Source organism: Galleria mellonella, unplaced genomic scaffold (assembly GCF_026898425.1).
Source record: "Galleria mellonella isolate WM207_F2 unplaced genomic scaffold, CSIRO_AGI_GalMel_v1 utg789, whole genome shotgun sequence".
Lineage (NCBI taxonomy): Eukaryota > Metazoa > Arthropoda > Insecta > Lepidoptera > Pyralidae > Galleria > Galleria mellonella.
This window is the reverse complement of record NW_026442155.1, coordinates 468284-495387: the sequence shown is the minus strand read 5'-3', so window position 1 is coordinate 495387 and position 27104 is coordinate 468284. Positions and strand designations below refer to the sequence as shown.

The 27104-nt window shown below is 38.4% G+C and overlaps 2 protein-coding genes across 3 annotated transcripts; one reads left to right on the top strand and one right to left on the bottom strand.

The window, feature by feature from the left end:
- Window positions 1-211: 211 nt before the first annotated feature.
- LOC113515151 (uncharacterized) lies at window positions 212-26995 on the bottom strand. 2 transcript variants are annotated; one of them, XM_052901693.1, is made up of 13 exons: window positions 26713-26995; window positions 24842-24978; window positions 23258-23348; window positions 22370-22527; window positions 14082-14238; window positions 13285-13452; window positions 10970-11121; window positions 9348-9822; window positions 8066-8747; window positions 5308-5354; window positions 3769-4027; window positions 2505-2681; window positions 212-1121 (listed from the first exon to the last, which is right to left on the bottom strand). In XM_052901693.1, exons 1-13 carry the CDS (start codon window positions 26745-26747, stop codon window positions 1080-1082), a joined length of 2580 nt encoding a protein of 859 aa, XP_052757653.1. In that variant the 5' UTR covers window positions 26748-26995; the 3' UTR covers window positions 212-1079. The 2 variants fall into 2 exon arrangements, with proteins under 2 accessions (XP_052757653.1, XP_052757654.1); XM_052901694.1 differs by lacking the exon at window positions 26713-26995 and adding an exon at window positions 25555-25972.
- On the top strand, window positions 15468-21211 carry LOC113515043 (uncharacterized). The gene is made up of 3 exons (XM_026899175.3): window positions 15468-15655; window positions 18808-19351; window positions 20304-21211. Exons 1-3 carry the CDS (start codon window positions 15578-15580, stop codon window positions 21086-21088), a joined length of 1407 nt encoding a protein of 468 aa, XP_026754976.2. The 5' UTR covers window positions 15468-15577; the 3' UTR covers window positions 21089-21211.
- Window positions 26996-27104: the final 109 nt, after the last annotated feature.

Below are 27104 nucleotides of genomic sequence, written 5' to 3'. Positions count from 1 at the left end.
TGGTGCCCCGCCGGTGTATACCGATAGCGCGGGTGGGGTTACCATTCCATTATCATACATTAAAAAAAAAACCCTGAACATGCAAACACATTTATAATGTACCTACCATAGGGGTCCCAGTATATTCCTTTAAATGTGACAAAAATTTGTGTCATTCTTATCACAATTTGTGACCACATATTTATAAAAAAAAAAAAAACTTATTTTGTCAATTGTCAAGTTTAAAAACAAAGTCAATATTTTTTTTTACATAAATTTAGCAAATTACTACAATATTTACATGAACTATTAAATTAAAAATATTTTACTATATGTATGAATACTGTGATGTGCTTTGTCTGATGCAAGTTTTAGAAAAAAAAAAACTGTACCATAGAGCAACCGTATTCCTTAAATATTAAACGAAATAGTATTATTAATTTTTTTAAATGAACAAGTATGCTCACGACTGTAATCTTTGATGGGACAGTCGGAGACAATTGTCGATTGCCGTTGTGGCAAACATATTCGACGTGGCTACACTTCGCCGGACATATACTCAGCATGGCTACGGGCCAGCTTCGTCTTCTGAAGTGCATAACTTTAAATTATGTGTCAAAATTGAAGTTAGAGTAAATCTTTTCTTACAATACTTGTTTACATCATCAATGTGTCTGTCGATATCTTACATATACACAGTTTTTACTTGCAAACGGTTTCCAATTCTCTATTTGACCAGTTTGGTATTTATAAATCTTAGTACCATAACATATTTTATATACAATTAACTTTACAAAACCATTGGCATTGCCATTGAAAAATATACTAGAGCTGCTGGACTTCTTACATTTAATTTGTTCACTTTATTCCCTCTCTATGACCAGCCCGTGTCCAACAGTGGAACGATAATTTTAAAAATATTTTGAATGACAAGGGAAATTGTTAAAAAAATATTTCTCTCTCAATTTTAAATACGTCTCTATCTAAATATTCCTCTAATATTTTAGTATACGTTATAATCACAATTAAATATTACTAGCTAGGGGACAATATATAAATGTATCGTACATTATGTATGTATGTGTGTGGCAAGTCTCGTCTCAGTCGGGGAACTGTTGGTCGGACTCTCTTCTGCAACGTTCCTGTGGAGAAATATATATTTTTTTTATACGACTTAGAATGGCAAAGAAGCCGACGGCCCACCTGATGGAAAGTGGCAACCGTCGCCTATAGACATGAGCAGTACCATGGACATAACAGAGTATACTGTTTCGCCCATGATACCCCCCATGCGTTGCCATTCCTGAGGACTCAGGTGTTATTCCTCTGTACCCTTACTGGGTACAAAAGTCGATTGCTTGGGTACCTCTGTCCCATTCGTGTTTCAACCGTGAAGCAGTTGTGTTTGCATGGCTGTGTTTCGGTTTGAATGGTGGGATACGAGGTCTGTCCGGAAAGTTCGTATAAAAGTGTTCTGGAATGCGAGAAAGAGGAGTGGGGAGGCCAGGTAAGCGCAGGACCCCTTCCTTATGTCCCTAAAAATGCTTCAGTTCTGGTCTGACCGCCGTGCGGTCGAACTGGCTTGTCACGCCATCTGTGAAGTTACCTCTTAACGAAACCCCGTCGGCATGGAGCCCGCTTCCGTTGAAGAGCAGCGCGTCGTAATCAAGTTTCTCTCGAAACTCGGCAAGAATGGCCGTGAAATTTTTGCCGATCTCAGAACAGTTTATGGGGATGATGCTGTGAAGGAACCAACCGTCCACAAGTGGCTAAAAAGATTCAGAGAGGGCCGAGAAAGAGTTCGATGTTCGAGGATCAAGAATTCGTCCCTCCAGGCCAGACAGTTGATGGAAAATTCTACGTCGATGTGCTCAGACGCCTCAAAGCTCGTGTGGCACGAGTTCGTCCAGAATTGGCGCGAGAGGGGCGTTGGATTCTTCACCACGACAATGCCCCTGCCCACACCTCTCTTGTTGTCCGTGAGTTTTTGAGTAAAAATTCCATTACGGTGACCGAACACCCCCCCTATTCGCCGGATTTGGCCCCGTGTGACTTCTTCTTGTTCCCAAAAACCAAATTGGTACTTCGGGGGCGGCATTTGGGGGACATAAATGAGATAAAAAAAAGCTACGACGGGGCAGCTGAGAAACCTACAACCAGAGGACTTTCAAGGAGCCTTCTCACAGTGGAAACGGCGTTGGCACAAGTGCATTATGTCACAGGGGGAGTACTTTGAAGGGGATAAAATTGATTTACCTGAATAATTGTAAAATAAAATTTTTAAAAAACTTTTATACGTACTTTCCGGACAAACCTCGTATGGCGTGAATTTTCAAGGTATAGAGGAATAACGTCTGGGTCCTCAGGAATGGCGACGCATGGAGGGTATCATGGGCGAAACAGTATACTCTGTTATGTCCATGGTACTGCTCATGTCTATAGGCGACGGTAACCACTTTCCATCAGGTGGGCCGTCAGCTTGTTTGCCATTCTAAGTAGTATAAAAAACGAAAAAAAATACTAACTTGGTGCTCAATGATGAGGTATAAAGGCAGCGACTCGGTACAGAACTCGCAGGGTATGACGGGCTCCTCGTGTAACGTATCGTAGAACGAGGGCGCTGCACGGCGGAAGCCGCGCCCGCGCGGCTGCAGCTGCATCAGGTCCGGCCGCAGCTGCGTCAGGTCCGGCCGACAGCCAGTCTGACGACATTTGACAACACTTTTAATCAATCCGCCATCTTCTCACTGCGGCCATTTTGAAAGTATTAAAATACCAGCCATTTCCAGCGTCTAACTATGTAGCTCCCGTATGTCATTCCCATTGGAACTCTTCATGAATCCGATCTTATATTGTATTATATACTTAAATGATAATTACGTACCTAAGGCCTTCATAAAGTTTCAGCCAATTCAACTGATCGGTTATTTTATACGGCCCACCTGATGGTAAGCGGTTACCGTAGCCTATGAACGCCTGCAATACCAGAGGTATTACGCGCGCGTTGCCGACCCTGAAGAAACCTCTTTACCCCCTTTTGAAGTACTCCATGCTGTAGTCTCTTGGAAAAACCTCGGCGGGGAGTTAAGTAAACCGCAACGCATTAATGGAAATTGCGTTTAAATCAGTTAAGCCGTTTCTGAGATTAGCGTACATAAACGTACAAACACAAAAATTCTAAAAATCATTCTATCGCGTTCATAAAGCCCCCTATAATAGTTTTTCTTATATATATATATATATATATATATATATATATATATATATATATATATATATATATATATATATATATATATATATATATATATATATATATATATATATATATATATATATTGATGGAGTATTGTCTTGCCACCAGACGTGGCGTGACGTGGTAACGTGGTAGGTGGGTGGGTTTTGCGTGCGTGCGTGCGTGCGTGCGTGCGTGTGTGCGTGTGTGCGTGCGTGCGTGCGTGCGTGAGTGCGTGCGTGCGTGCGTGCGTGCGTGCGTGCGTGCGTGCGTGCGTGCGTGCGTGAGTGCGTGCGTGCGTGCGTGCGTGCGTGCGTGCGTGCGCGTGCGTGCGTGCGTGCGTGCGTGCGTGAGTGCGTGCGTGCGTGACGTGCGTGTGTGCGTGCGTGCGTGTGTGCGTGCGTGCGTGCGTGTGTGCGTGCGTGCGTGCGTGCGTGCGTGCGTGCGTGTGTGCGTGCGTGCGTGCGTGCGTGCGTGCGTGAGTGCGTGCGTGCGTGCATGCGTACGTACGTACGTGCGTGTGTTGAGAAAGACAGAGAATGAGATACACGTACCTGATGCAACACGAGGTGGTTTGCAGGCACAAGGACATTGCAGAACTCACACGGAAGTTGCGCATTCACCTCGCACCCGTCGTGTGCTGCTATCGCTTGGGCTGTCAGGGGGACCTGTGTAGCGGCCTGTGGGGCGTCAGAGGCCTGGGAACCCCAGGGGGCCCGAGTACCCTGATGTCCCTGGAGACCCTGGTGTCCCTGGAAGCCCTGGGAGCCCCGGGGGTCCCGATTAACTCGCCGGGGTGACGGCCTGACATTACTATAATAAGAATACAATGGGCACTTTTTTTAAAGTATTAATTTTTTTTTATAAAAGACATAAGATTTAGTTTCACAAAAAAAATCTTCAATGATGGCATGACCAGTTTTTTTTTTATTTAAAAGCAAAACTACAGAACCTGTTTTGATAAATTATGATTAATATAGTAAATTCTATACCGTGTCGTTCCGCCGTATAATGGGCCATCCCTTCCTTTCCCATGGCTACTCTAAGAGGCGACTAAGGGTACTTAATGATAGAGGGACGAGCTACAGCGTCCCACTTAAAAAAAAGTCGAATTAGCAACTGCGGTTGCTAATCCGACTGCTAAGCGTGGCAACTACTGGCAAAACCCCCTCAAGGGTGAGGGTTATGTTCAGCAGTGGACAGTTAAAGGCTGATATGATGTATGTATATATATGTATATGTATAGTCATACAATTTTTAACATATATAATCACGTATACATTTTTTTTTATTTCATTTTTTGTACATATTGACAATCTTTTCAAACCGTATCATTCTTTGAAGGAAACCATAGTTTTCGTTCACTTTTGTTTTTGAATGTTCTATGTATATGTATGTATATAGTTCTATGTATATCTATGTATATTTAAGATAAATATGAATAAAAATTATATGAATGTACATTCGAAACATCTTCAATAAAATAAACTTGTTTATAAGCAGTTTTAAATCGTCATTTTTTATAACTACTGCAGATTTACATAGTAGATCATAGCAGATAGATTTAAATAACCTGCAAGAAGCTCAACAGTTACTCTTTTAAATCTCTGTTAACATTATGACTGTATTTATTTATATGTACTATGTCTAAAATTACATGGGCGTTAAAACCCCGTGAAAGATCCACTAACACCATGCACATAGGTGGGAAAGGGATTGTTAGCAATGGAGTTTTATAGCCCCATTGCTAGCAATATAACCTGTTAGGTCGACCTCCACGTGGTTCCCCCTGGAAATCATCATGAAAAATTCTTGTTGGATTCGTCACGATGGGCTAACTGGCCTGCTTCATCCTCACCTATCATCCTTCACTAGTGCCCCGCCGGTGTATACCGATAGCGCGGGTGGGGTTACCATTACATTATCACCTATTAAAAAAAAAAACACCATGCACATTTATCATTCAAGTAATCGTTTAGTGTGATTTTGTTCAATGAATGTTAATTTGAAATTCATTAAAAGCTAGACCCAAAATATCCTTTGGTGCCTTATTATTTGAGACCCAAATCCATAAAATTGTATATAATACTTACATATTGTTGTCAGACGGGCTGATATTAGAATTATAAGGTGCCGTGACCTGAAATGACATTGAGACAAGAGTCAGAATTGGCTTGACGGGGAAAAGGAGAAGCGGAGAGTTATTAAGAGGGGAAATTTGATTAATCAATCAATATTTACTGCAGTTATCAATAATAATTAATGCTCCTTTCCACTCAGGGTTTGCTGATAGAGAACTCTTACAGAGTTAAGCTCGCCTGTTGTACATCTTTATTTAATATAGACTAACTATACACACACTTTAACTATATATACACAAACATCACATATGTTTGTGTATAATAAAGTATAAAAACCAGAAGGAGACTTTGCGCAAAAGTCGATTGCTTGGGTACCTCTCTCCTATTCGTATTTCAACCGTGAAGCAACTGTGTTTGCATGGCTGTGTTTCGGTTTGAAGGGTGGGATACGCCGTGAATTTACTGGGTACAGAGGAATAACACATGAATCCTCAGGAATGGCAACGCATGGGGGGTATCATGGGCGAAACAGTATACTCTGTTATGTCCATGGTACTGATCATGTCTATAGGCGACGGTTACCACTTTCCATCAGGTGGGCCGTCAGCTTGTTTGCCAGTTGCATAAAAAAAAATTATCACAATAAATTGGCACAGAAACCACTTATAATACCTCGACATAGATTGGCATTGTACGACAAAGACTGTCACTTTATGGCAATTAAAATTTACAATAAATTACCGGCAGAACACAGAGATTTGGCAAACAAACAATTTAATGAGAAACAGTACAAGTAGCTTTGTGCAGAACGCACCTTTTTAGAATATATGTTTAAATTTTATATTTTTTATTTTGTTTTTCGATATCTGACAATGTCATCATTCTGTTATTATATTTTTCTCCACCACTAGCAGCGATCGTCTTATTATTTCAAATATCACCTTTCTCAACTCTTCGTTAAAAAGCTATGAAAAATAAGCATTGTATTTTGTAATGAAGTTTTAATAACTTTATTTGTTTAAATACAGTTTATCAACAATAAATATTTCTAATGTAATAAAACTGTATCTCTGTAAAAAAAAAAAGTTATTCATTTAAAACTTGCCATTAAAACTTTACAAGTGGCTTAATTTTCAGTAAGCTTTTTGACGAGAGATATGCTCTTGAGAAAGGACTGTATATTTTACGAAATAATAAGACGGTCGCTGCTAGTGGTAGAGAAAAATATAATCACTGAATGATGACATTGTCAGATATCGAAAAACAAAATAAAAAATATAAAATTTAAAAATATACTTTAAAAAGGTGCGTTCTGCACAATGCTGCTTGTACTGTTTCTCAATAAATTGTTTGTTTGCCAAATCTGTGTTCTGCCGGTAATTTATGTATATTTTAATTGCCATAAAGTGACAGTCTCTGTCGTACAATGCCAATCTATGTCGAGATATTATAAGTGGTTTCTGTGCCAACTTTATTGTGATAATATTATTTTTTTTTATGCAACTTAGAATGGCAAACAAGCTGACGGCCATCCTGATGGAAAGTGGCAACTCGTCTATAGACATGAGCAGTACCATGGACATAACAGAGTATACTGTTTATATTTTGCCATCCCTAATATTTATTCCTCTGTACCCTTAAATTTACGCCGTATCCCGGTCAAACCGAAACACAGTCATGCAAACACAACTGCTTCACGGTTGAAACACGAATGGGACAGAGGTGACCAAGAGACTTTTGTACAGCCTCCATTCATCAGTTAATGGCTGACACAACAACAACATACATTTAATTTTGTGGAAGAATTACAGTTATTAAAAATCTGATATTGACATAATAATACATATAAATATAGTACATTACTGCAGCGGCCAGCAACTGAGGCATTGATGGACGAACGTGCAAATGTGGGCCGAGGCGCAGCCGAGGCACACATACGTAAGTCCATCAATGCCTAGTTGTGGCCAAGGGTTGTATAGTACTTTTCTCAAACAATGCGCGGAAATCAAAAACACAATTTTACTTTTTAAGTTCAATGACTAATAACGAACAATAATAATTTTTCACGCGCCATAATATTCCTTTGTTTTTTTTTTCAATAAACAGCTTTCTATTTGCAAGCCAGTTCGAAATTTAAATAAAACCTTGTATTAGTTACCTCTTTGGTAGCCATGGTTCGAAGTAAAAGGTCATTCCATTTTTAAATTACAGGACAGATATGAGTTTACATAGTAATTTATCTGGCCGCAAAACACAACAGATATGGATTTTCATACAACTTTTGCCGGCCGCTGCCCGCATGTATCTGGCCAGTACGGCAATTTTGATTATCTCGAAGAAGATTGTCAAAATAATGCTCACATTTCCAAGCATGTTTGAGAAATAAAGATTAATTAATACATAACATTATATATTAAACTTCACACATCACTATGGCATATTAAAAGCCATTTTTAACCAAACTCTAATGGGTAAACTCAAAAACTGAGGGAGGAAAAAATTGTTAGCAATTGGGTCTAACAGCTCCATTGCTACCAATGTATCCTATTAGGACGACTTCCACGCGGTTTCGCCTGGAAACCAACGTGGTTAATTCTCGTGGAATTATTCACGATGGGCTAACTGACCTGCTTTATCCTCACCTATCAGCTCTCACTGGTACTTCCCCAAGGTATACCGATAGCGAGGTTACTATTCTATTCTCATCCTTTAAAATAAAAACTCAAAAACAATTCAAGCGAGTTTAAAAATTGACTATAATATTACTGACCTCGTTGAGTCCTCGACGGAGCTCCTGCAGCGAGGACTTGATCTCGCTGAAACGGTCACTGCCGCCCGCCCTCGCCTCCGTAGCCCCCGCACCAGTCCCTGCAGCCCCTGGCCCGTCCCACGCCCATATACTATTTCCCGGAGACCGCGCATCACTTCCCGGAGACCGCGCACCACTTCCCGGAGACCGCGCATCACTTCCCGGAGCCCATATACTACTTCCCGGAGACCGCGCATCACTCCCCGGTGATCGCGCATCACTCCCCGGTGACCGCGCATCACTCCTCGGAGACCGCGCATCACTCCCCGGAGATCGCGCAATACTTCCTGAAGCCCCCGCACTACTATCCCCAGCCCCTGCATTACTCGACATAACCTCCACTCTACTATCCGCTGGCCCCGCATTACTCTCCGCAGCTTCCGCACTACTACTAGCTGCCCCCGCGTTACTCCCCGCTGCCCCCGCACTATTGTCCGCAGCCCTCGCACTACTACCCGCGGTCGTCGCACCGCCCCGCGTAGTCCTCATATCACTCCCCTGTGACCGCGCACCATTGCCCGCTGTCCACGCACTACTCGTAGCCTCTGCACTATTCCCCGCAGCCCCCGCACCACTTCTCGCAGAGCCCATAACCCACCGCGTTTCATCATCGGACTCGCGGCCCAGATGTAGGTGCTTGAACCTGAGGAATATCACAAATGAGCATGTTTTAATTATGCATAACGTCCCTCTTCGTCTTTGCATGGTTTTAATTAATGATAAAATGTTGATATTATTTAAATTAATATCTCGTTTGACTAAAGACTGATATTGGATGACTCATGTTTTTGACGTTTACTTTCATATGCGCGGGTTTATATAGTTCGTCCTACCCTCCCCCCCCTACTTACACAGAAAGCAGCGAAAACGCAATAATTATACCGGCTTATTGTTTTTATTTCGCATTATCTTCTGATCAACTGCATCTATTAACATGCTGTAAAAAGTAAACTTTATCTCAATGAAATTTTCATTTCCATTTGTTTTCATAAGAATTTGTAAAGTATACCGTGTACAGACATGGTGCTCTGTTTGTGTTCGTGAGGAAACATCTTCAGTAGCGGCCCGGACGGAGGAGTATTATATTCCTTGGTCGAAACCTCGCGAATATTTTTACTCACAAATTTTTAATTCTTTGGGTTTCGGTGGGGCGCGTCATATTATCCTAGACAGTGTATATATGGACAAGTTATATCGTAACATATAAGTTACTTTATATATATATATATATATTAATGCAAACCTGTCGGCGAATTCTTGAGGGCTCATCGGCTTCAGATCAGAGAAATTGGTCCACAAGTCAATACGCGGATCAAGCTCAGGGGTCGTGGTGTCAGGCTGAGGACACGAGTCCTCTGCCGAGGCATGCTCAGAGCTACTGGATCCAGGCTCCGGCCACAAGTCCCCACCTGGTGCATGCTCAGAGTTGCTGGGTCCGGGCTGCGGCCACAATTCCCCAGGTGGTGCATGCTCAGAGTTTCTGGACCTGGGCTGGGGCCGCAATTCTCGAGGTGGTGCATGCTCAGAGCTTCTGGACCTGCGCTGGGGCCACAATTCCCTAGCCGGTGTATGTTCAGATCTATTGGATCCATGCTGGTACCCAGTGGGCACTATCATTCTCGAGCCCGGCCACGCGTGGCCATGCATCCTGTTCATGTAATCCTGATAGTATACATGTCGATTGAGGAAAACTGTTGGAGTGAACACTGGTCGCAATCCTGTAATTGTAATAATATTAATATGAGCTAAACAAAATCGAATACGAAATACTAGATAGACATTCATCTAAGAGGTACTTATAGAGAATGACAGGTAAACGGCTTCTGTACAAACTCTCTCTCTCTCGTTGAGTTGTGAGAAAATTAACTTAATGATACAGTGTTGCCAGATACCACTTTCGTCCTTTATTATATATGTTATGTTTAACTTCCACACACTTCCCAGCCGTTGTCGGCTACTTTTTATTTGTCCCTTTTTCAACAAGTCACCTCGACTTATGTCCGTCTATGGCGGCCCTTACCAACATCTCCACATACGATTTTCAACCACCTGATTGGATCACTAAACAAAATTATACAAGAAATACTAGATGACGCTAACATCGAGACTTGTGGCTGTTGTTGATTATTTTACAATTAAAGGTAATTTGAAGTGAAATTTCTAAATTGGCAAGTGGTTGTTATTATTATATAAAAAATTAAATCGCCGGGTCTTGGCATAGAATGAGCCACCACTTCCTTATAAGTCCACTAAATGTGTGTATGTGTGTATATCCCTTTCAAACCTGAACGATACGGGCGTGAGTTGTAACTTTAGAAAATTCTAAAACCGCGCCCAATTCATTTTTACGCACGAAGCTGAAATAACATGATAGTGAGATTCTAAACCAGCCAATAAGATATCATTTTAGCGGTTAGGTGGTGCAGTAGTCTCGTGCGTGCCGGCAAGATGGCTTGGTTCCAAAACACGAAAATATATCTAACCTGAAAAAAAAAATCTTGGGTCTGAAAGGGATATACATATTATACACACTTTAGACAAATAAAAATATGTATATTTTAAATACACAATTTGAATTTTCGACGTGGATTGCATCAAGTCACGGTCACGATGACTGACTGAAACGCCAGCAATAAAGAAGCAGGTTTTAGGTACAATTGACCTGTGTTCTTAGCTTTTAGAAAACAACCTTTTCTCAATTGGTCAATGTGTTATTTTGGGTTGTGCCCAAAATGTTTGTTGCCTAATTCCTCGTAACACAGAGTATCCTAGCTTGTGAACCAGTCGATAGGTGTGGTTGTGTGGCACTCTATTATATTCATTCATTCCTTTATTCAAAGCAATTCATTCGTTCGCCCACAGTACCTATGGCGGCGTAGTGTGCAGACTGTAACATCCGCTGGTGCTGCTCGAGCTGGTGCCGCTGCAGCGGGCTGCAGCACACCAGGTGGCGCACAGGAACCGGTGGGGGTGGCATCGGCGCCATACGCTTCTTGATCGCGCCGCGAGACATCGGCCTGAGCATGTGTGTATATCATCAGCATTGGCCCCACTTATATCAGACCGGACACCAGTGAAAGATGATAGGATAAAAGGAGAGGATCTACCATGAAATGTTTTCCAAAATTTCGGGGTTTCTTTGGACTTTTATAGTAGGATTATCATACGAACGGACAAGAAAGGTAGGGCACAGTGGGACTCTCGCTCATAAGTGTAATCACCCGCCTGGGCAGATCTCCACCTTGCAGAAGTTTGCAGCCAAATAATGCTGTTTTAATACCGTTGTGTTCCTGCGGCGAGTAAGGTTTCCATTTCCATCTCGGGGAGGGGTTGTGCCGATATTAGAGGGGCCGGCGTGTTTTTAATACTGTCTTCATGTTATGCAGGCGTGAAGTACCGAAGTAAGCAAAGTAAGCTTTCAGGGAGACCCGGTGATACGGTTGCTCGTTGGCCGCCTGCAGGTTGTTGAGTTCCCGAACACAGGGATTATTCAATCTTCGCCCTGGGAGGCTGATCCGCCGCCAGTGCATAATCCATGGTGTAGTAGTTGTGCCGGAGGAGGAGACCAAAGAGGACCCGGCTACTACATCATTGGGGGGATCGAGGGTCCTTCTGGCCGCCGTGCCGATAACTTGCACAACCTGTTTAGCGCGGGGACGGAGTAGACACCACTTTGTTCCTTTGTTATTGACACAATCTTTCCCTATTAACCTCCAAACACCCTTTCATTTTATGGCCAGATCTCGAAAAAAATAGACGATACACAGCAGCACCTTCATCCACATTTAAAGTGGACTTCTGCAATATCAGAGGGCTCATTCTAATATCAACACAATTCACCACCATCTTGAAACTCTGTTATTCCTCATTGAGACACAGATCTCGTGTCCGGCTGATATATCATATTTACTATACCCCGCTTACAAACTCGAGCATAAATTTGCTCGTCATGCCGAGGTTTGTATGTATATTCGGACCGACATTTGTTATCGCTGTCTCCATGGCCTTGAAGACAGGGACCTGTCGGTATTACGGATACGTGTGGGTTACGAAAGCCACGTTTAATAAAGCGAAGCATTACTTTACGCCGGATCAACGATTGATGCTCTACAAATGGCAAATCCGGCTCCACATGGAGTATTGTTATCACTAATGGGCGGAAACACCTAGATACACGCTCGAACCCTTCGACTCAGTGCAAAGACAAGTTTTGAAAATTGTTTATGATCCCAGGTTTGCAAGCGGTATCGATCCCTTAAGTCATAAGAGATTTTGCCTCATTCTGCGTGTTCTACCGCATGTACAACGGATTGTGCTCAGAGGAATTGTTCAATATAATGCCCACGGCCACTTTCTAACGTCGTACGGCTCGACGTCTACAGAAAGAGCATCCTAATATCCTACAGCCTAGATGGTCGCGTACAATGCGGTTTCAAAGATGTTTTCTCCCACGAACACTCAGGTTATGGAATGAGCTCCCTGCCGAGGTTTTTCCAAGAGACTACAGCATGGGTTCTTCAAAAGGGGGGTAAAGAGGTTTCTTCAGGATCAGCAACGCGCGTGTAATACCCCTGGTACTGCAGGTGTTTATTCGCTACAGTAACCGATTACCATCAGGTGGGTGGTATGTTTGTTTGTCACCTCAGTGGTATAAAAAAAAATATTAAGCTCCAATTACGGGGCCGATTTCGGTATGAACAAAAACACGAAATTTCATTTCATGGTAAACCCCCATGTTAGTTGACCTTTTGTGACTGGGTGGAAGGGATTGTTAGTAATGGGGAGGTTAATCCCCATTGCTATCAATATACCCTATCAGGTCAACCTTCTCGCGGTTCCCCTTGGAAACTATTGTTACTAATCTATTATTGAATTCGTCACGATGGGCTAACTGACCTGGTTTTTCATCTTTACTCATCCTTTTTCATCCACATTGGTGCCCATCAGTGTATACCGATAGCACAGGCGGGGTTACCATTCCATTATCGTCCAATAAAAAAAAAACCCATTGTGACGAATTTAACAAGATATTTTTGAATTCGTCACAATGGCAAATTCAAAAAATTCTTGTTGATCGCGAGTTTTTAGGGAGATTCGTTTGGAGGTCAACCTGATAGAGTGTATTACTAGCAGAAACAGCATGCTCTTTATCTGAAAGATATTTCGTTATCAATACTTACAAATCCTTATGAACTTTATCCAGGTTGGCCACAGTAGTGTTGATTTGTGGCTGGTCGTTGGTTCTCTTCGGCGGCGCCTTCTGCACTTCACGAGCACCAGACGCGCCAGCTACAGCGCCATCTCTTGAACTACCTGGAGCTTCGAGTGGACTCGCGTCGTTTAGACACCTGAAGATACGAGGTAGTAAGAATTTTTGGTAAAGTAATAAAATAATAAAAATCATGTAATCCCATTAGATGGAAGCAAGAGATTTTTTATGAAATGACAACGAATTGGTAACGCCATAACGTATCATCATATCAGCCTTTAACTGTCCACTACTGAACATAAGCCTCTCCCTTGGGGGATTTTGCCAGTGATTGCCACACTTGGCAGGCGGATTGACAACCGCAGTTAGACTTTGGAGATGTTTTTAAAGGGATGCTGCTTGCTGCTCATCCCTCACGTTACCTATATCCTACACGTTAAAATTATATAATACATATCGTTTAATAATATTAAAATATCGGGTCCGATAGTCGCGAATTTAACAACCCCCCCCCCCCCAATTTCGAAGATTAGCGTGAGAAAAAATTGTGGAAAAAAAATATATATATTAAAAATTAACGGACTCGGCCAATTCTATTCTGCCATTAGGTCCATTTTAAATATTGGAGTAAACATTTACAAAATTTCAATACAATCGGTTAAGCGACTTTAGAGATTAGCAAAAAACTGAGATGATCCGGCGTGAAACGTCCAAAGATACTATAAGTCATCTACGACTATTGAAGTTAATGTATTAAAAAATATTTACCTTATTTCGGTTCTCGGTCTATTTGGATATGTGATCTTCGGTTTATTCTTGGAGCTATTGTCTTTTGTGACGTTGCTCTTACGTGGTAACGACTGGCGGGATGGTGTTGGTACATTTGTAGGCTTTGGTGATTCTTTCTTGGGCTGCACGACAGGATCTGAAAAGTAAAATTTAAAATTAGAGTAAACATTTGATTTTTTTTTTTTGATAAATCGTAATTTTAATAAGCTCTTAAAACTATAAAGTGGCATAGATATAAAAAAGATACAATGCGATCTAACGGCACAGTTTTAATACTGTCTTATATGATATATGGGAAAATAATTTATCTAAGGACCACAGTACCTATTATTCTTAATCAAGCGTATTGTGTAGGCATAAAGCTAAACGCTTTAATTTTAATTTACCGAACAATATATTAATCGAATGATAATTTTAAAATATACATTTTGACTGTTAGCAGTCCTCTGAGAACCTAAAAATAAAAAGTAAAAATTATCAAATTTGTTTTACTCATAATTCCCGCCAAATTTTTAGGAGCTAATCACAGATACCTATAGAGCCTATATTGTGATTTGATATCAGTACCTATTTTTCATAGATTAAGAATAACATTTTCTGTCTACCCTATCTTGTGTTAAACAGAAAAGGCACAAAAATATTTTTTTTAACTAGTTATTTTTCAAATTCTATTATGCAGTTTCCTATATAGCATAATAGTTCATTTCTGACTATTAAAATTTGTTTATACGATTATTCTTGTAACATTCAGATATATAAAATGAAAAAAATATATCGAGAAATGCAAACAAAATACTATACCAAGTCAAGCCAAACAATCATCGCGATGACAGCTTTTTAGAAAAAGAGGGGCATACTCATACACTACTGAGCATTTCTGATGGTTATATTATATGGTTATATAACGGAGAATCCCCCTGTCAAGTGTAGCAACTTCTGGCAAAACCCCTCTTTATGGAAGAGGCCCATGTTCAATAGTAGACAGTTAATGACTGATATAATGATGATGATAATACGGTGAACTAGAAGCATTATATTTGAGCAATACCAATAATGAAAAAGTCCAACGTAACTAGATGTAAATTGTACCAGGCGACCTCACTCACACATATAGTCTGCTAGACCATTCGGCCGATGTGGGGTGAATACGCGAACAAGGGCAATGCAAAAAAAAAACGACGAAACGCAAAAGTAACCACTTACTAAATATAATATATAAAAAAATAACTAGTAGTTATTATGTTATAACCAGTTATTCGGTTACAGGCCCAGTAGCCAGTTTCTGTAACTAGCTATGTTATTTAACGCCTCCCTAACTTGTATATAGAAAAGTACTCTGTGGTGTTTTCTTTACACAGTATCTAGTCTGTGGTCCGATTAAATGCCATCAAACTTGTATTTGTTTGTATACTTATAATCGATAAATTATCGCAGAATCAATTATCTCAATTATTTATGTCAATAAATTGTTTAAAATGGCTTCAAAAAAGAAAACTGTTACAGTGAAAATTGAACTAGAGCCGCAACAAGAAACCGCACCACGAAAAAAGCTTGTAAGCTTAATATTCTTAGAGAAAACAATATCTACTTATTAAAAAATATTTCATGAATTTTAATATTTGTCATTTTTTTATTCTACGATACTTTTTGCTACCACAAAAAAAGAAACTTCGTTGTAACGTCCACGATTTTTATTATGCACAGTAATCTATTTCTCAAATTAAAAACCTCTTTTATAATATTTATCTCTGGAATAAAAAAATATTCAGATAAAATAACGAATTCATTATCAGTTAGTTTTACATATTAATTAAATTATGTTCCACAAAAAAAATTTACTTCACTTGTGGCAAACCAATTATTTTGCCATAAAAAGTAAACTATTAAATCGATGTTTATAAAATTTCTATGGAACTAATCCATAATTATATCCTTTCAGATAAAACAGAATTTTCAAAGTCTGTTTACAATTAACAGAGATGAGGTAAAAAAAAGTACAACTAAACTGAGAGTCCTTCTGTTTGAAGTTGGATGAAAATTAAATGCCAGTGTTAGCTAACAAGGGAGCGACAACTGTCCTAAATAAATTAATACTTTTCTTTTTATACTGCTTACAAACAATATTGTATTAAATTGAATGATACTTTAAAATCTATATATATCTGAATGTGACAGAAAGTGATCTCTGACTACCCCTCATCTAATGGTATCTGTTATTTATTTATTTATGTAGAATATAATATCAAGTGGAGGCAAATATAATGGACACATACAATGCAGTTTATTTATATATATATATATATATATATATATATACGAGGTTTGTCCGGAAAGTACGTATAAAAGTTTTTTAAAAATTTTATTTTACAATTATTCAGGTAAATCAATTTTATCCCCTTCAAAGTACTCCCCCTGTGACATAATGCACTTGTGCCAACGCCGTTTCCACTGTGAGAAGGCTCCTTGAAAGTCCTCTGGTTGTAGGTTTCTCAGCTGCCCCGTCGTAGCTTTTTTTATCTCATTTATGTCCCCCAAATGCCGCCCCCGAAGTACCAATTTGGTTTTGGGAACAAGAAGAAGTCACACGGGGCCAAATCCGGCGAATAGGGGGGTGTTCGGTCACCGTAATGGAATTTTTACTCAAAAACTCACGGACAACAAGAGAGGTGTGGGCAGGGGCATTGTCGTGGTGAAGAATCCAACGCCCCTCTCGCGCCAATTCTGGACGAACTCGTGCCACACGAGCTTTGAGGCGTCTGAGCACATCGACGTAGAATTTTCCATCAACTGTCTGGCCTGGAGGGACGAATTCTTGATGGACAATCCCCCGAACATCGAAAAAAACAATCAACATTGTCTTGACATTTGAGCGGGATTTTCTTGATTTTTTTGTTCGTGGTTCCCCGGATGTCTTATCGAATTAGATCGGCAAAAATTTCACGGCCATTCTTGCCGAGTTTCGAGAGAAACTTGATTACGACGCGCTGCTCTTCAACGGAAGCGGGCTCCATGCCGACGGGGTTTCGTTAAGAGGTAACTTCACAGATGGCGTGACAAGCCAGTTCGCACCGCACGGCGGTCAGACCAGAACTGAAGCATTGTTAGGGACATAAGGAAGGGGTCCTGCGCTTACCTGGCCTCCCCACTCCTCTTTCACAGAACACTTTTATACGAACTTTCCGGACAGACCTCGTATATATATATATATATATATATATATATATATATATATATATATATATATATATATATATATATATATATATATATATATATATATATATATTTTTATATTGAAAATTTTTAATGAAAAGTTTCGTGACTGACTTTTGGCCACAGCAGAATATCAGTGTTTTGCTCTTTTAAGGGCAAAGCAATAAACTGAGCTGTGACCATTTTGTGTTACTATGGCACACGCATGAAGAAATGGTAACAAAGGAGATTGTTAGATTATGTATTTTGTTTTTGTATTATTTTTTTTATTTGTGCTTTTTTGTTTTTATTCTTTTGTCTCTTTTGCTGTGTATTACGTGTATGTTTTTTTTTTTATTGTAATTTGTGTGCTGTAAGTAATGTAAATAAATTGTCTATCTATCTAAATCTATAATAGCTAACCCATGAAAAATGTTGCACACTACATGGTGGGCAAAACATTCCTGTAGGAATGAGATCCTTTATCACAAGTTGACACAAAAAAATACATATAAACATAATTTTATTAAAATCAATTGAGCTTCCAAAAATTAGTATGGATGAACACTGTGACACGGAATCTTTATATATTAAGATTTGTCTTTCAGAAAACACATAGACACTTAATTCATATAATATATATATATATATATATATATATATATATATATATATATATATATATATATATATATATATATATATATATATATATATATATCAAATAATTTATTTACTTCTTGGTTATATTCGGTTATTTTTTACTTTATGTTTGTCACCTCATAACTCCATCAGATGTAAACCAAAAATGGAAAATTCTTTTTTATCTAAATAAATATACTTACAGATTAATGCCATAGAAATTTTATCAAAATCAGTTTAGTAGTTCAGTTTTAAGAATTAAAATAACTGGGTTTTTTTTTTAATTGAAGTTAATTTTAATTATGATTTATATTTTTATTTTAATTTATTTATATTTTATCTTTAATTATTTACAAATTCAAAATTCTTTTTGTATCTGAAAGGCTATACTTGCAAATTGGTCCAATAGAAATTTTATCTAAATTGATTTAGGTGTTTTTAGAATTTGTGGGGCAATCTTTTATTATTTACAAGTACATTATGGATATGATAGGGCTGATATACCTGAAGAAGGTAAAAGCCCTTAAAATAATAATAAAAAAAAAAGTTCATTATTCCACATTCTAACATAAGGGCATGGGGGGAAAGGGATTGTTAGCAATGGAGTTTGACAGCCCCGTTGCTAGCAACATGCCCTATTAGGTCGACCTCCACGTGGTTCCCCCTGGAAACCATAGTGAACACTTCTTGTTGAGTTTGTCACAATGGGCTAACTGACCTACTTCATCCTCACCTATCATCCTTCACTGATGCCCTGCCGGTGTATACCGATAGTGTAAGTGGTGTTACCATTCCATTATCACCCATTAAAAAAATATGTGTGTGTGTGTGCAAATAAATAATTAATAAAATTTTGTAAATACATTTTCAGAGACATCTTAGTGTGCATGAAAAGACCATGGCTATAAATTTATACAAATATGTGGAAGAATCTTGGCCAGTAGACAAATTTCCATACAAGTCCGACATAATGGAGAAAACAGCGAGTCTGTGTGATATAAATAAGAACACTATGGCCAGACTGTTGGCTGACTATAGAAAATTTGGTCATTTCAAAGACAACCACCATTATAAGAGAAATACAAAGATATACAATAAACTGTCCAACTTTGACAAGTCAATGATAAAAAAGAAAATTTATAATTATTACTTGAACGGCAAATTGCCGCGAACTTCCTCGGTTTTCGACGAGGTGAATTCAGATAAATCACTGCCAGACTTCACGCGATCGACATTTTATCGCGTGTTGAAGGAAATGGGGTATAAATTTATCAGGAGACAAGGAGAGACTGTTGTCACAGACAGGGATAAAATTATAATTATGCGTAGGAATTATCTGAACAAGATCCGAAAGCACAAAGCACAAAACCATCCCATATACTATATAGATGAAACATGGATACCGGGTGCCTCAGGTTTGTCATGTCAGAATTAATACTTCAGTCCCTGGTAGCAGAACGTTGTTAGTTGCCACTGTGGCAGGTCAGGTTTCTTTTTTTTTTATGGGTCTTTTTTATACAACTTAGAATGGCAAACAAGCTGACGGCCCACCTGATGGAAAGTGGTAACCGTCGCCTATAGACATGAGCAGTACCATGGACATAACAGTACACACACATACTGTTTCGCCCATGATACCCCCCATGCGTTGCCATTCCTGAGGACTCGGGTGTTATTCCTCTGTACCCAGTAAAATCACGCAAATTCTTATGGGTGATAATGGAATGGTAACCCCACCCGCGCTGTCGGTATACACCAGCGGGGCACCAGTGAAGAATGATAGGTGAGGATAAAGCAGGTCAGTTAGCCCATCGTGACGAATTCAAAAAGAATTGTTCACGATGATTTCCAGAGGGAACCTCGTGGAGATCGACCTAATATTGGTAGCAATGGGGCTGTCCAACTCAATTGCTAACAATCCCTTTCTCCCCAGCAGGTTCAGGGCAGGAATTATGTGGAGTACCCACATGATTCCTCCTGAAAACTATCGTGGTGAATTCCCAGAGATTTTTTTCCAACACAGGGGGCAAACGAGCATGCGGCTCACCTGATGGTAAGTGACTACCACCGCCCATGATCACCCACGACACCAGCGGCATTGCAGGTGTGCTGCTGGCCTTTTAAAAAGGAATATGCTCTTTTCCTGAAGGTTATGATGTCGTATCGGTTCGGAAATATAGAAGTTACTAGAAGTTCTGTGTACATATATAATATTTATAATCTGTACCATTTTTTGAAGGTAACAATAAAACAAGAGTTTTTATTCATTTATTTATGAACATTTTTTGTAAATTTAATTCTTATTTTAAATACCTTACGTGTGAAATAGATGAACAATTAATAAAATATATACTTTATTTGTTTTAGGACGATCAACAGTTACGTCAAAACAAACGACAACAATTCTTGATGAACCAAAGAGAATAATCATAATGCACACAGATGTTGGTGGGGTCATAGACAATAGTATATACTGCTTTAACTCAAAAATCAAAGTACTTGATACTCGCGAGACTGCTGATGCTGAGAACTTTGAAAAGTGGTTCGAGGATTTACTGCCCAAGTTGCTGAAGAATTCTGTGGTGGTGATGAGTAATGCATCGCATCATTGCAGGCTTCACGAGAGAACACCCAACATATTGTGGACGAAAGAAAATATTACAGATTGGATGAGAAAAAAGGATGTGCCATTCGAAGAGAGTGACTTGAAATGCGAATTACTGATTAAAGCCAAAGAAGCTATAAAAAAATACGAAGCATACGCACTAGACGTGATGGCTGCCAAACACAATATCGAAGTGTTGAGACTACCAGAGTTCCACAGCGAACTGAGCCCAATCGAGATAGTTTTCAAGGGAATAAAAGCGAAAATACCGCAAACTGACGATTTTAGGGAAACATATAAATATTTCGACGAGAGCCTCGCCTCGATCACGACGGAACAGTGGAGGAGTGCAGCGGAGCGTGTCAAAGAAGAAGAGGAGACACTGTATAAACTGGACACGCTCATGGATCAAACGATAGACAATTTATTTTTTAATATTAAAGATATAGGTGCTTACTCCGACACCGACACTGATTCTACGATGTCTTGTTCGGATGCTATCAATTCAACGGACTTCATGATTAAAGAAGAAAGAGAGGTTGATTAATAACTTTTTTCAAGTTGTCTCGTTATATTTTTATGTAAGGCTCGTATTTCTCGATGTGTTGTTTTAAATGTTGTTAATATATATATATATATATATATGAGAGAGAGAGAGCAAAAGTCAAAAACATGTCATATATATATATATATATATATATATATATATATATATATATATATATATATATATATATATATATATATATATATATATATATATATATATATATATATATATATATATATATATATATATATATATATATATATATATATATATATATATTTAAAAAAATTTAAAAAAAGTGGATGAATATTAATATATTCTTGTTTCAAATTATGTTATTTTTTTTAGTAACTTTCAAAGAAAGAAAATACTTAATTAGTTTCTAATCTCTAATGATATTTATATTTTGAGTCCAACTTAAAAAAAAAAAAAGGAAATTCTCAATTTTATTGTATTTTATTTTTATGTCTGTTACCTCATAACTCTGTTAGTTGTAAACCAATTCGGGTAATCCTATTGCTAGCAATACAGGGTGTATAAAGGGTAACTAAAAATGCGTGAATTTACTGGGTACAGAGGAATAACACTCGAGTCCTCTGGAATGGCAACGCATGGGGGGTATCATGGGGGAAACAGTATACTCTGTTATGTCCATGGCACTGCTCATGTCTATAGGCGACGGTTGCCACTTTCCATCAGGTGTGCCGTCAGCTTGTTTGCCATTCTAAGTTGTATAAAAAAAAAGATCTAATACGTCGAGTATTCGATTTTTTTTTATGAAAGATAATGAAATGGTTACTTGGTCTGCGCTATCGGTATACGCTGGCGAGGCTCCAGTGAAGGATGATAGGTGATGATGATCAGCAGGTCAATTGGAAATATCAAAAATTAACCACCATTCTTTCTAGGGGGAACCACGTGGAGGTCGACTTGCTAGGGTATATTGCTGGTAACGGGGCGGTTAGATCCTCATTCCCAACAAACCCTTATTTCCTCAATATATGATGTCAGGTCGACCTCCATGCGGCCCCTCTAGGAACTAACGTAATTAATTTTTGTAGAATCCGTCACAATGGGCTAAATGACCTGGTTTCATCCTCATCTATCACTAATTACTGGTGCCCCGCCAGCACAGACGGGGTTACCATTCTATTATCATCCATTATTCTCCTCCGGCGTCAAGAATTTCTATTCTGCCTTGAAAACGAAGAGCTCTGACGTAGCGCCCTAACTCATCATTCAACAAAAGCGTGGAGTCAATGCTATATTGGTACTTACCATCATCAAGCCGTAAGAACCCATGGTTGGAGTCCAGGTGGAGCTGTCTGTACTTGATCATCACCCATTCCTTGCAGTCTGGACACTGCTCTGTGCGGACGCCGCAGTAGTTCTCATGAGCAGGCAGCTCGTGGCGTGGCAACTCCAGTTCGCAGAACCTGGGAATGGTATTTTTTATAACGACGTTCTGAGCCAACACAAGGACATATGGTCTTTACCTATTATCCCTTACTGGTGCCCCCCCAGCATATCCCGATAGCATAGGCATCTCCTACGCTTACCATTCCATTTTCATACATTAAAAAAAAATATGGTCAATTTTTTTTATACCACTGAGTTGGCAAACAAGCATACGGCCTACCTGATGGTAAGCGGTCACCGTAGCCTATAAACATCTGCAATACCAGAGGTATTACGCGTGCGTTGCCGACCCTGAAGAAACCTCTTTACCCCCCTTTTGAAGAACCACACGCTGTAGTCTCTTGGGAAAACCTCGGCACTCTTGATATTACCCGTGTTACTTGCTATTAATGTAACTTTCTAAAGGTCAAATTATTTTTGAAATCTGTTAAGTAGTTTTTGAGTTAATCTATTAAAAACAAACAATCAAATCTTGTCTATTTGTAATATTAGTATAAAGTAGATAGCTGTGCAGTCCTCTTTTTTTTTAATTTCTTAAAGATCTGCTTAGTTTGAGTTTGAGTCTAGATGACGCTATATATATATATATATATATATATATATATATATATATATATATATATATATATATATATATATATATATATATATATATATATATATATGTATATATATATATATATATCCAGTGTTGTTTATTATTAAAATTTATTATTAATTTTGGATATATAATGTGTAAAAACATACCTGCATGACTTAATGGTGTGTCCACAGGAGTCCCTGATGTGATCCTCGAGATCTGTCCCGCAGACACTTTCCCCACACTGTTTGCAAGGCACTGTTCAATTAACTTAGCATTAGTATCATTCACATACTGCCAATCATGTGAAGGGGAGAGTAAAAGGATTCAGATCATTGCCGTCAGACTGACCTCCCCGTGATTCCCCCTGGAAACCACCGTGGTGCCCTATAATTATGATGAGCTAAATGACCTGCTTTCATCCTCCCCTATCAGCCCATACTGTTGCTACGCTGGCGTATGCCGACAGTACGGGCGGGATTACCATTCCATTATCATACATTAAAATTTAATGATAAAAGGAGTGCCTTCTGGTGCCAAGAGTTTCCAGCCCGCCCTCATCATACATGAAGGCCTCTGACCTGGCCTATAGGACGCTATACGTGCCCTCTGAGGCATGAAGTGAATGACACGATCCAAAAACGAAATTTGCTAAAGTCAAAAGTTTAAACAGTGATCAGATTTTAGACTTTCAGAATGTAGTCAATCGTTGATCAACCGACTGACTAGTAGCGGGACAAGCCCTAAATCGAATGTGGGCAAGATACACATTGTGCGAGGTCGTTTAGTAATACAAAAAGACTATATAAAAACGGAAGTGTCGTCCCCTCATCACATCAGCCAATATCTGTCCACTGGTGACCATAGGCCTCCCCCATAGACTGCCGTAAGAGGACGTCACTAAAAAACCTTTCTTGCCCATCGGTTCTCGATTGTTAAAGCTATGCGACGAGTCCGTTGCCACTTCGGCTTGCTTATCCTTCTGGCTATGTCGGTTCCTTTAGTTCCTTAAAAACTCACGAGCATAGCCCTCTCCATAGCTCGTTGGTAACTTAAAGCCTTTTACGCCACCAACATTTTATTTAAACATACGAAAGTATGTTATGAAAAAACAAAAAATATGCGGAACGAGAGGCCCTTCAACCCATGTCACCCATCCCTTTTGCCCCCTCTAGCTATTACTACTCTTTGCATTTGTATTTAGAGGTTGTAAAATATAGATTTAAAAAAACCCAGAACACAAAATCAGACTCGACTGGTACAACGTTATTGGTTTACATTTCTACCCTCTGTTACGCTTATTTTTTTTATGACGCTAAACTGTTACCATAGCCTATGGACGCCTGCTTGCTATTGATAAATAGCAAATTAACGAAAAATTTCAAGCGAATTCATCATGGAATCGACATTGCTAGCAATTCCTTGAGATACAGTGAGATAGTAACATCGGATGTCTCATTCCAACTCATGGACTCGCTAGCAATGTGGATTCCATCGACGAATTCGCTTGCCACTTGTTTAAAGAGCCTGATCTCTGGCAATACTAAGGGTATTTATTTATTTATTAAACTTTACTACACCTAGAACGTGTAAATTGTGGACTTAATACCATATGGCGTTATCTACCAGTCTACCATAGACAGAAAATATTATAGATCACGTTATCACGCGCATTGCTGATACTGATGAAACCTTAATACAGCCTTTTTTAAGCCTCATACTGTAGTTCATATAGGTTGTATGGTACTCACACAGCTTATGGTATCTGTCATGGTGTTCCTGCAGCTCCTGGTGGGGCACAGGCTCCTTGCACACCGGGCACACGCGGAGGTTTCGCGCGCAGTGCACTGAGTGGATAGTGAAGTTAACCGCAGGAATCTCACGCTTGCTGTCAGTGAAAGGGACCTTTTTTTATAAATTATCTTACTAGTATATTAAAATCTTAACTAGACAATGTCAAAACACAAGGGAGATTTTAAAAAAAAATTAATAGGAAGGAGAAATTTTATTGGTCTGTATCACATGGGGGAAACAGTATACTCTGTTATGTCCATGGTACTGCTCATATGGTCTATAGGCGACGGTTACACCACTGTCCATCAGGTGTACCGTCAGCTTGTTTGTCATTCTAAGTTGTATAAAAAAAAGAAAGTTTGTTTCTGCAACACAAAAACTTGTGTTTGTTCGGGTGTTACATGATTCTGTATTTATCTGTACAAACGGACAAAATTTCTAAAAATTATTGTTATATCTTCTATAACTCTTATTAAGATCTCTCATATCAATTTTTGTCTAATATCTCCCATGCATAAACATGCATAGATTTTATACTTATAAAATCTATGCGTATACATACATACTTACTTAAAAATACATAAAGTATTTATGCAGAAAGCTAGTTATACAGGTAGTAATTTATGTTTATAGTCATAGATAGCAATATAACATTTAAATAGTTACCTACCTTATTCAACTGTTACTAAATGGGGGGAGGGGGAAGAGATTGTTAGTAATGATGAGTAGCAATCCTATCACTAGCAATATACCCTCTCAGGTCGACCTCGTCGTGATTACTCCTGGAAACCATTGATTGATCAAAATCCATCGTGATAAAGTCACCAGTGATGGTGACCTTATCACGATGGGCTAACTGACCTGCTTCATCTTCACTTATCAATTTTTGTCAAATATCTCCCATGCATAGATATCGTCTAGATTTTGTTTATGCAACTTAGAATGGCAAACAAGCTGATTGCCCACCTGATGGAAAATGATAACTGCCTATAAAAATGAGTAGTACCATGGACAATACAATGGTAGTTACAATTTTATCATATTAGTAATAAAATGTAAGATAAGTAGCAAATTTCATTCCAATCTACTTAGCAATGTAAACTTAAGAGCAGACATAAGGTATGTCTAAAGAAATTTATTTAAATGTCAAATTTCAAAATTAAATAAAAAGTTTTATAAATTTACTATATTAATATTGCAAACAATGCATAAGAAAGTCTAAAAAGTTCAAAGTTCTGTGAAAAAGTAAATTTATTTATTAATTTATACTTTATTATACACAAAAATTATTTTATTATAATTTATTTTGAGTGAAGAATTTTTTATAATCTTTCTCCTTTGATAATAGATAAACTTATACTAGATTAAAAAGTATTATAATCATAGATAACATAATACTTAGATAAGTGTTGAAAATAAATTCAGAGAAACAATTTGTTTTTCAGGTAATTTTATTTTAGTTTAGATTCTAATGATTATGATGAGTATATGGGTAGTTTAATAATTTATAAAATTAAAAATGGTATTACTTTTTCAAAATATATACAAAATGTATTTAAACATATACAATATTATTTTTTCCCCTACTATTCACTTTTTTTTAATTTAAAAAATTTCCAAAAAAAAAAGTAATGATACCCTCTGTCGAGAGTTTAGAAAGTTCCGCACAAACATGTAAACAGCCAAGCCGACCATCGACCTAAAACAGCTGTTCTGTTTGCAATGCTCCGAATATCAAAATCTAAAAATAAATCTTGCTAACTCGCCTGTTTATTAATAGTATAAATATTGACACAACATAGCCAACGAGGCAGAAATAAATACTCACCAATTTTCACATATCTTTGCCTCCGATTCTTCCATTTTTACAAATCCTTTGGCGCAAAGTTTAGTTTAAGTGCAAATATTTTAAATTTTACGAAATTATTTAACCTAAGAAATACTTTTTTTTAACACACTCTTTCATACATAAACGTTATATAACAGTATAATGAAAACCGTAACTATTAATTTCTAATCTGAAATTTATTACCCTCTTCAGTAAATAATAATCAAAAAAAAAAAATTGAAAAATTATCGGTGAATCCCATAAATATATTTTTTTTTCTCGATGATATAGTGATGTGCTAGGTACGTTTTATGCAAAGCGTTTAATAACACTAAATATAGTCGTTACTATATAACTGTTACTTTTTAGCTCAATAAACGGTCAAGTAGCGT

Excerpts from the sequence above, each read along its gene's own strand:
- LOC113515151 (XM_052901693.1), bottom strand. The coding sequence starts at position 26,747 with ATGGAAGAATCGGAGGCAAAGATATGTGAAAATTG. Across the intron at positions 13,453-14,081 it reads AGACCGAGAACCGAAATAAG|GTGTCTAAACGACGCGAGTC; the intron begins GTAAATATTTTT and ends TCGTATCTTCAG. Across the intron at positions 2,682-3,768 it reads ACCACCTCGTGTTGCATCAG|ACTGGCTGTCGGCCGGACCT; the intron begins GTACGTGTATCT and ends AAATGTCGTCAG.
- LOC113515043 (XM_026899175.3), top strand. The coding sequence starts at position 15,578 with ATGGCTTCAAAAAAGAAAACTGTTACAGTGAAAATTGAACTAGAGCCG. Across the intron at positions 15,656-18,807 it reads CCGCACCACGAAAAAAGCTT|AGACATCTTAGTGTGCATGA; the intron begins GTAAGCTTAATA and ends ATACATTTTCAG. Across the intron at positions 19,352-20,303 it reads ATGGATACCGGGTGCCTCAG|GACGATCAACAGTTACGTCA; the intron begins GTTTGTCATGTC and ends TATTTGTTTTAG.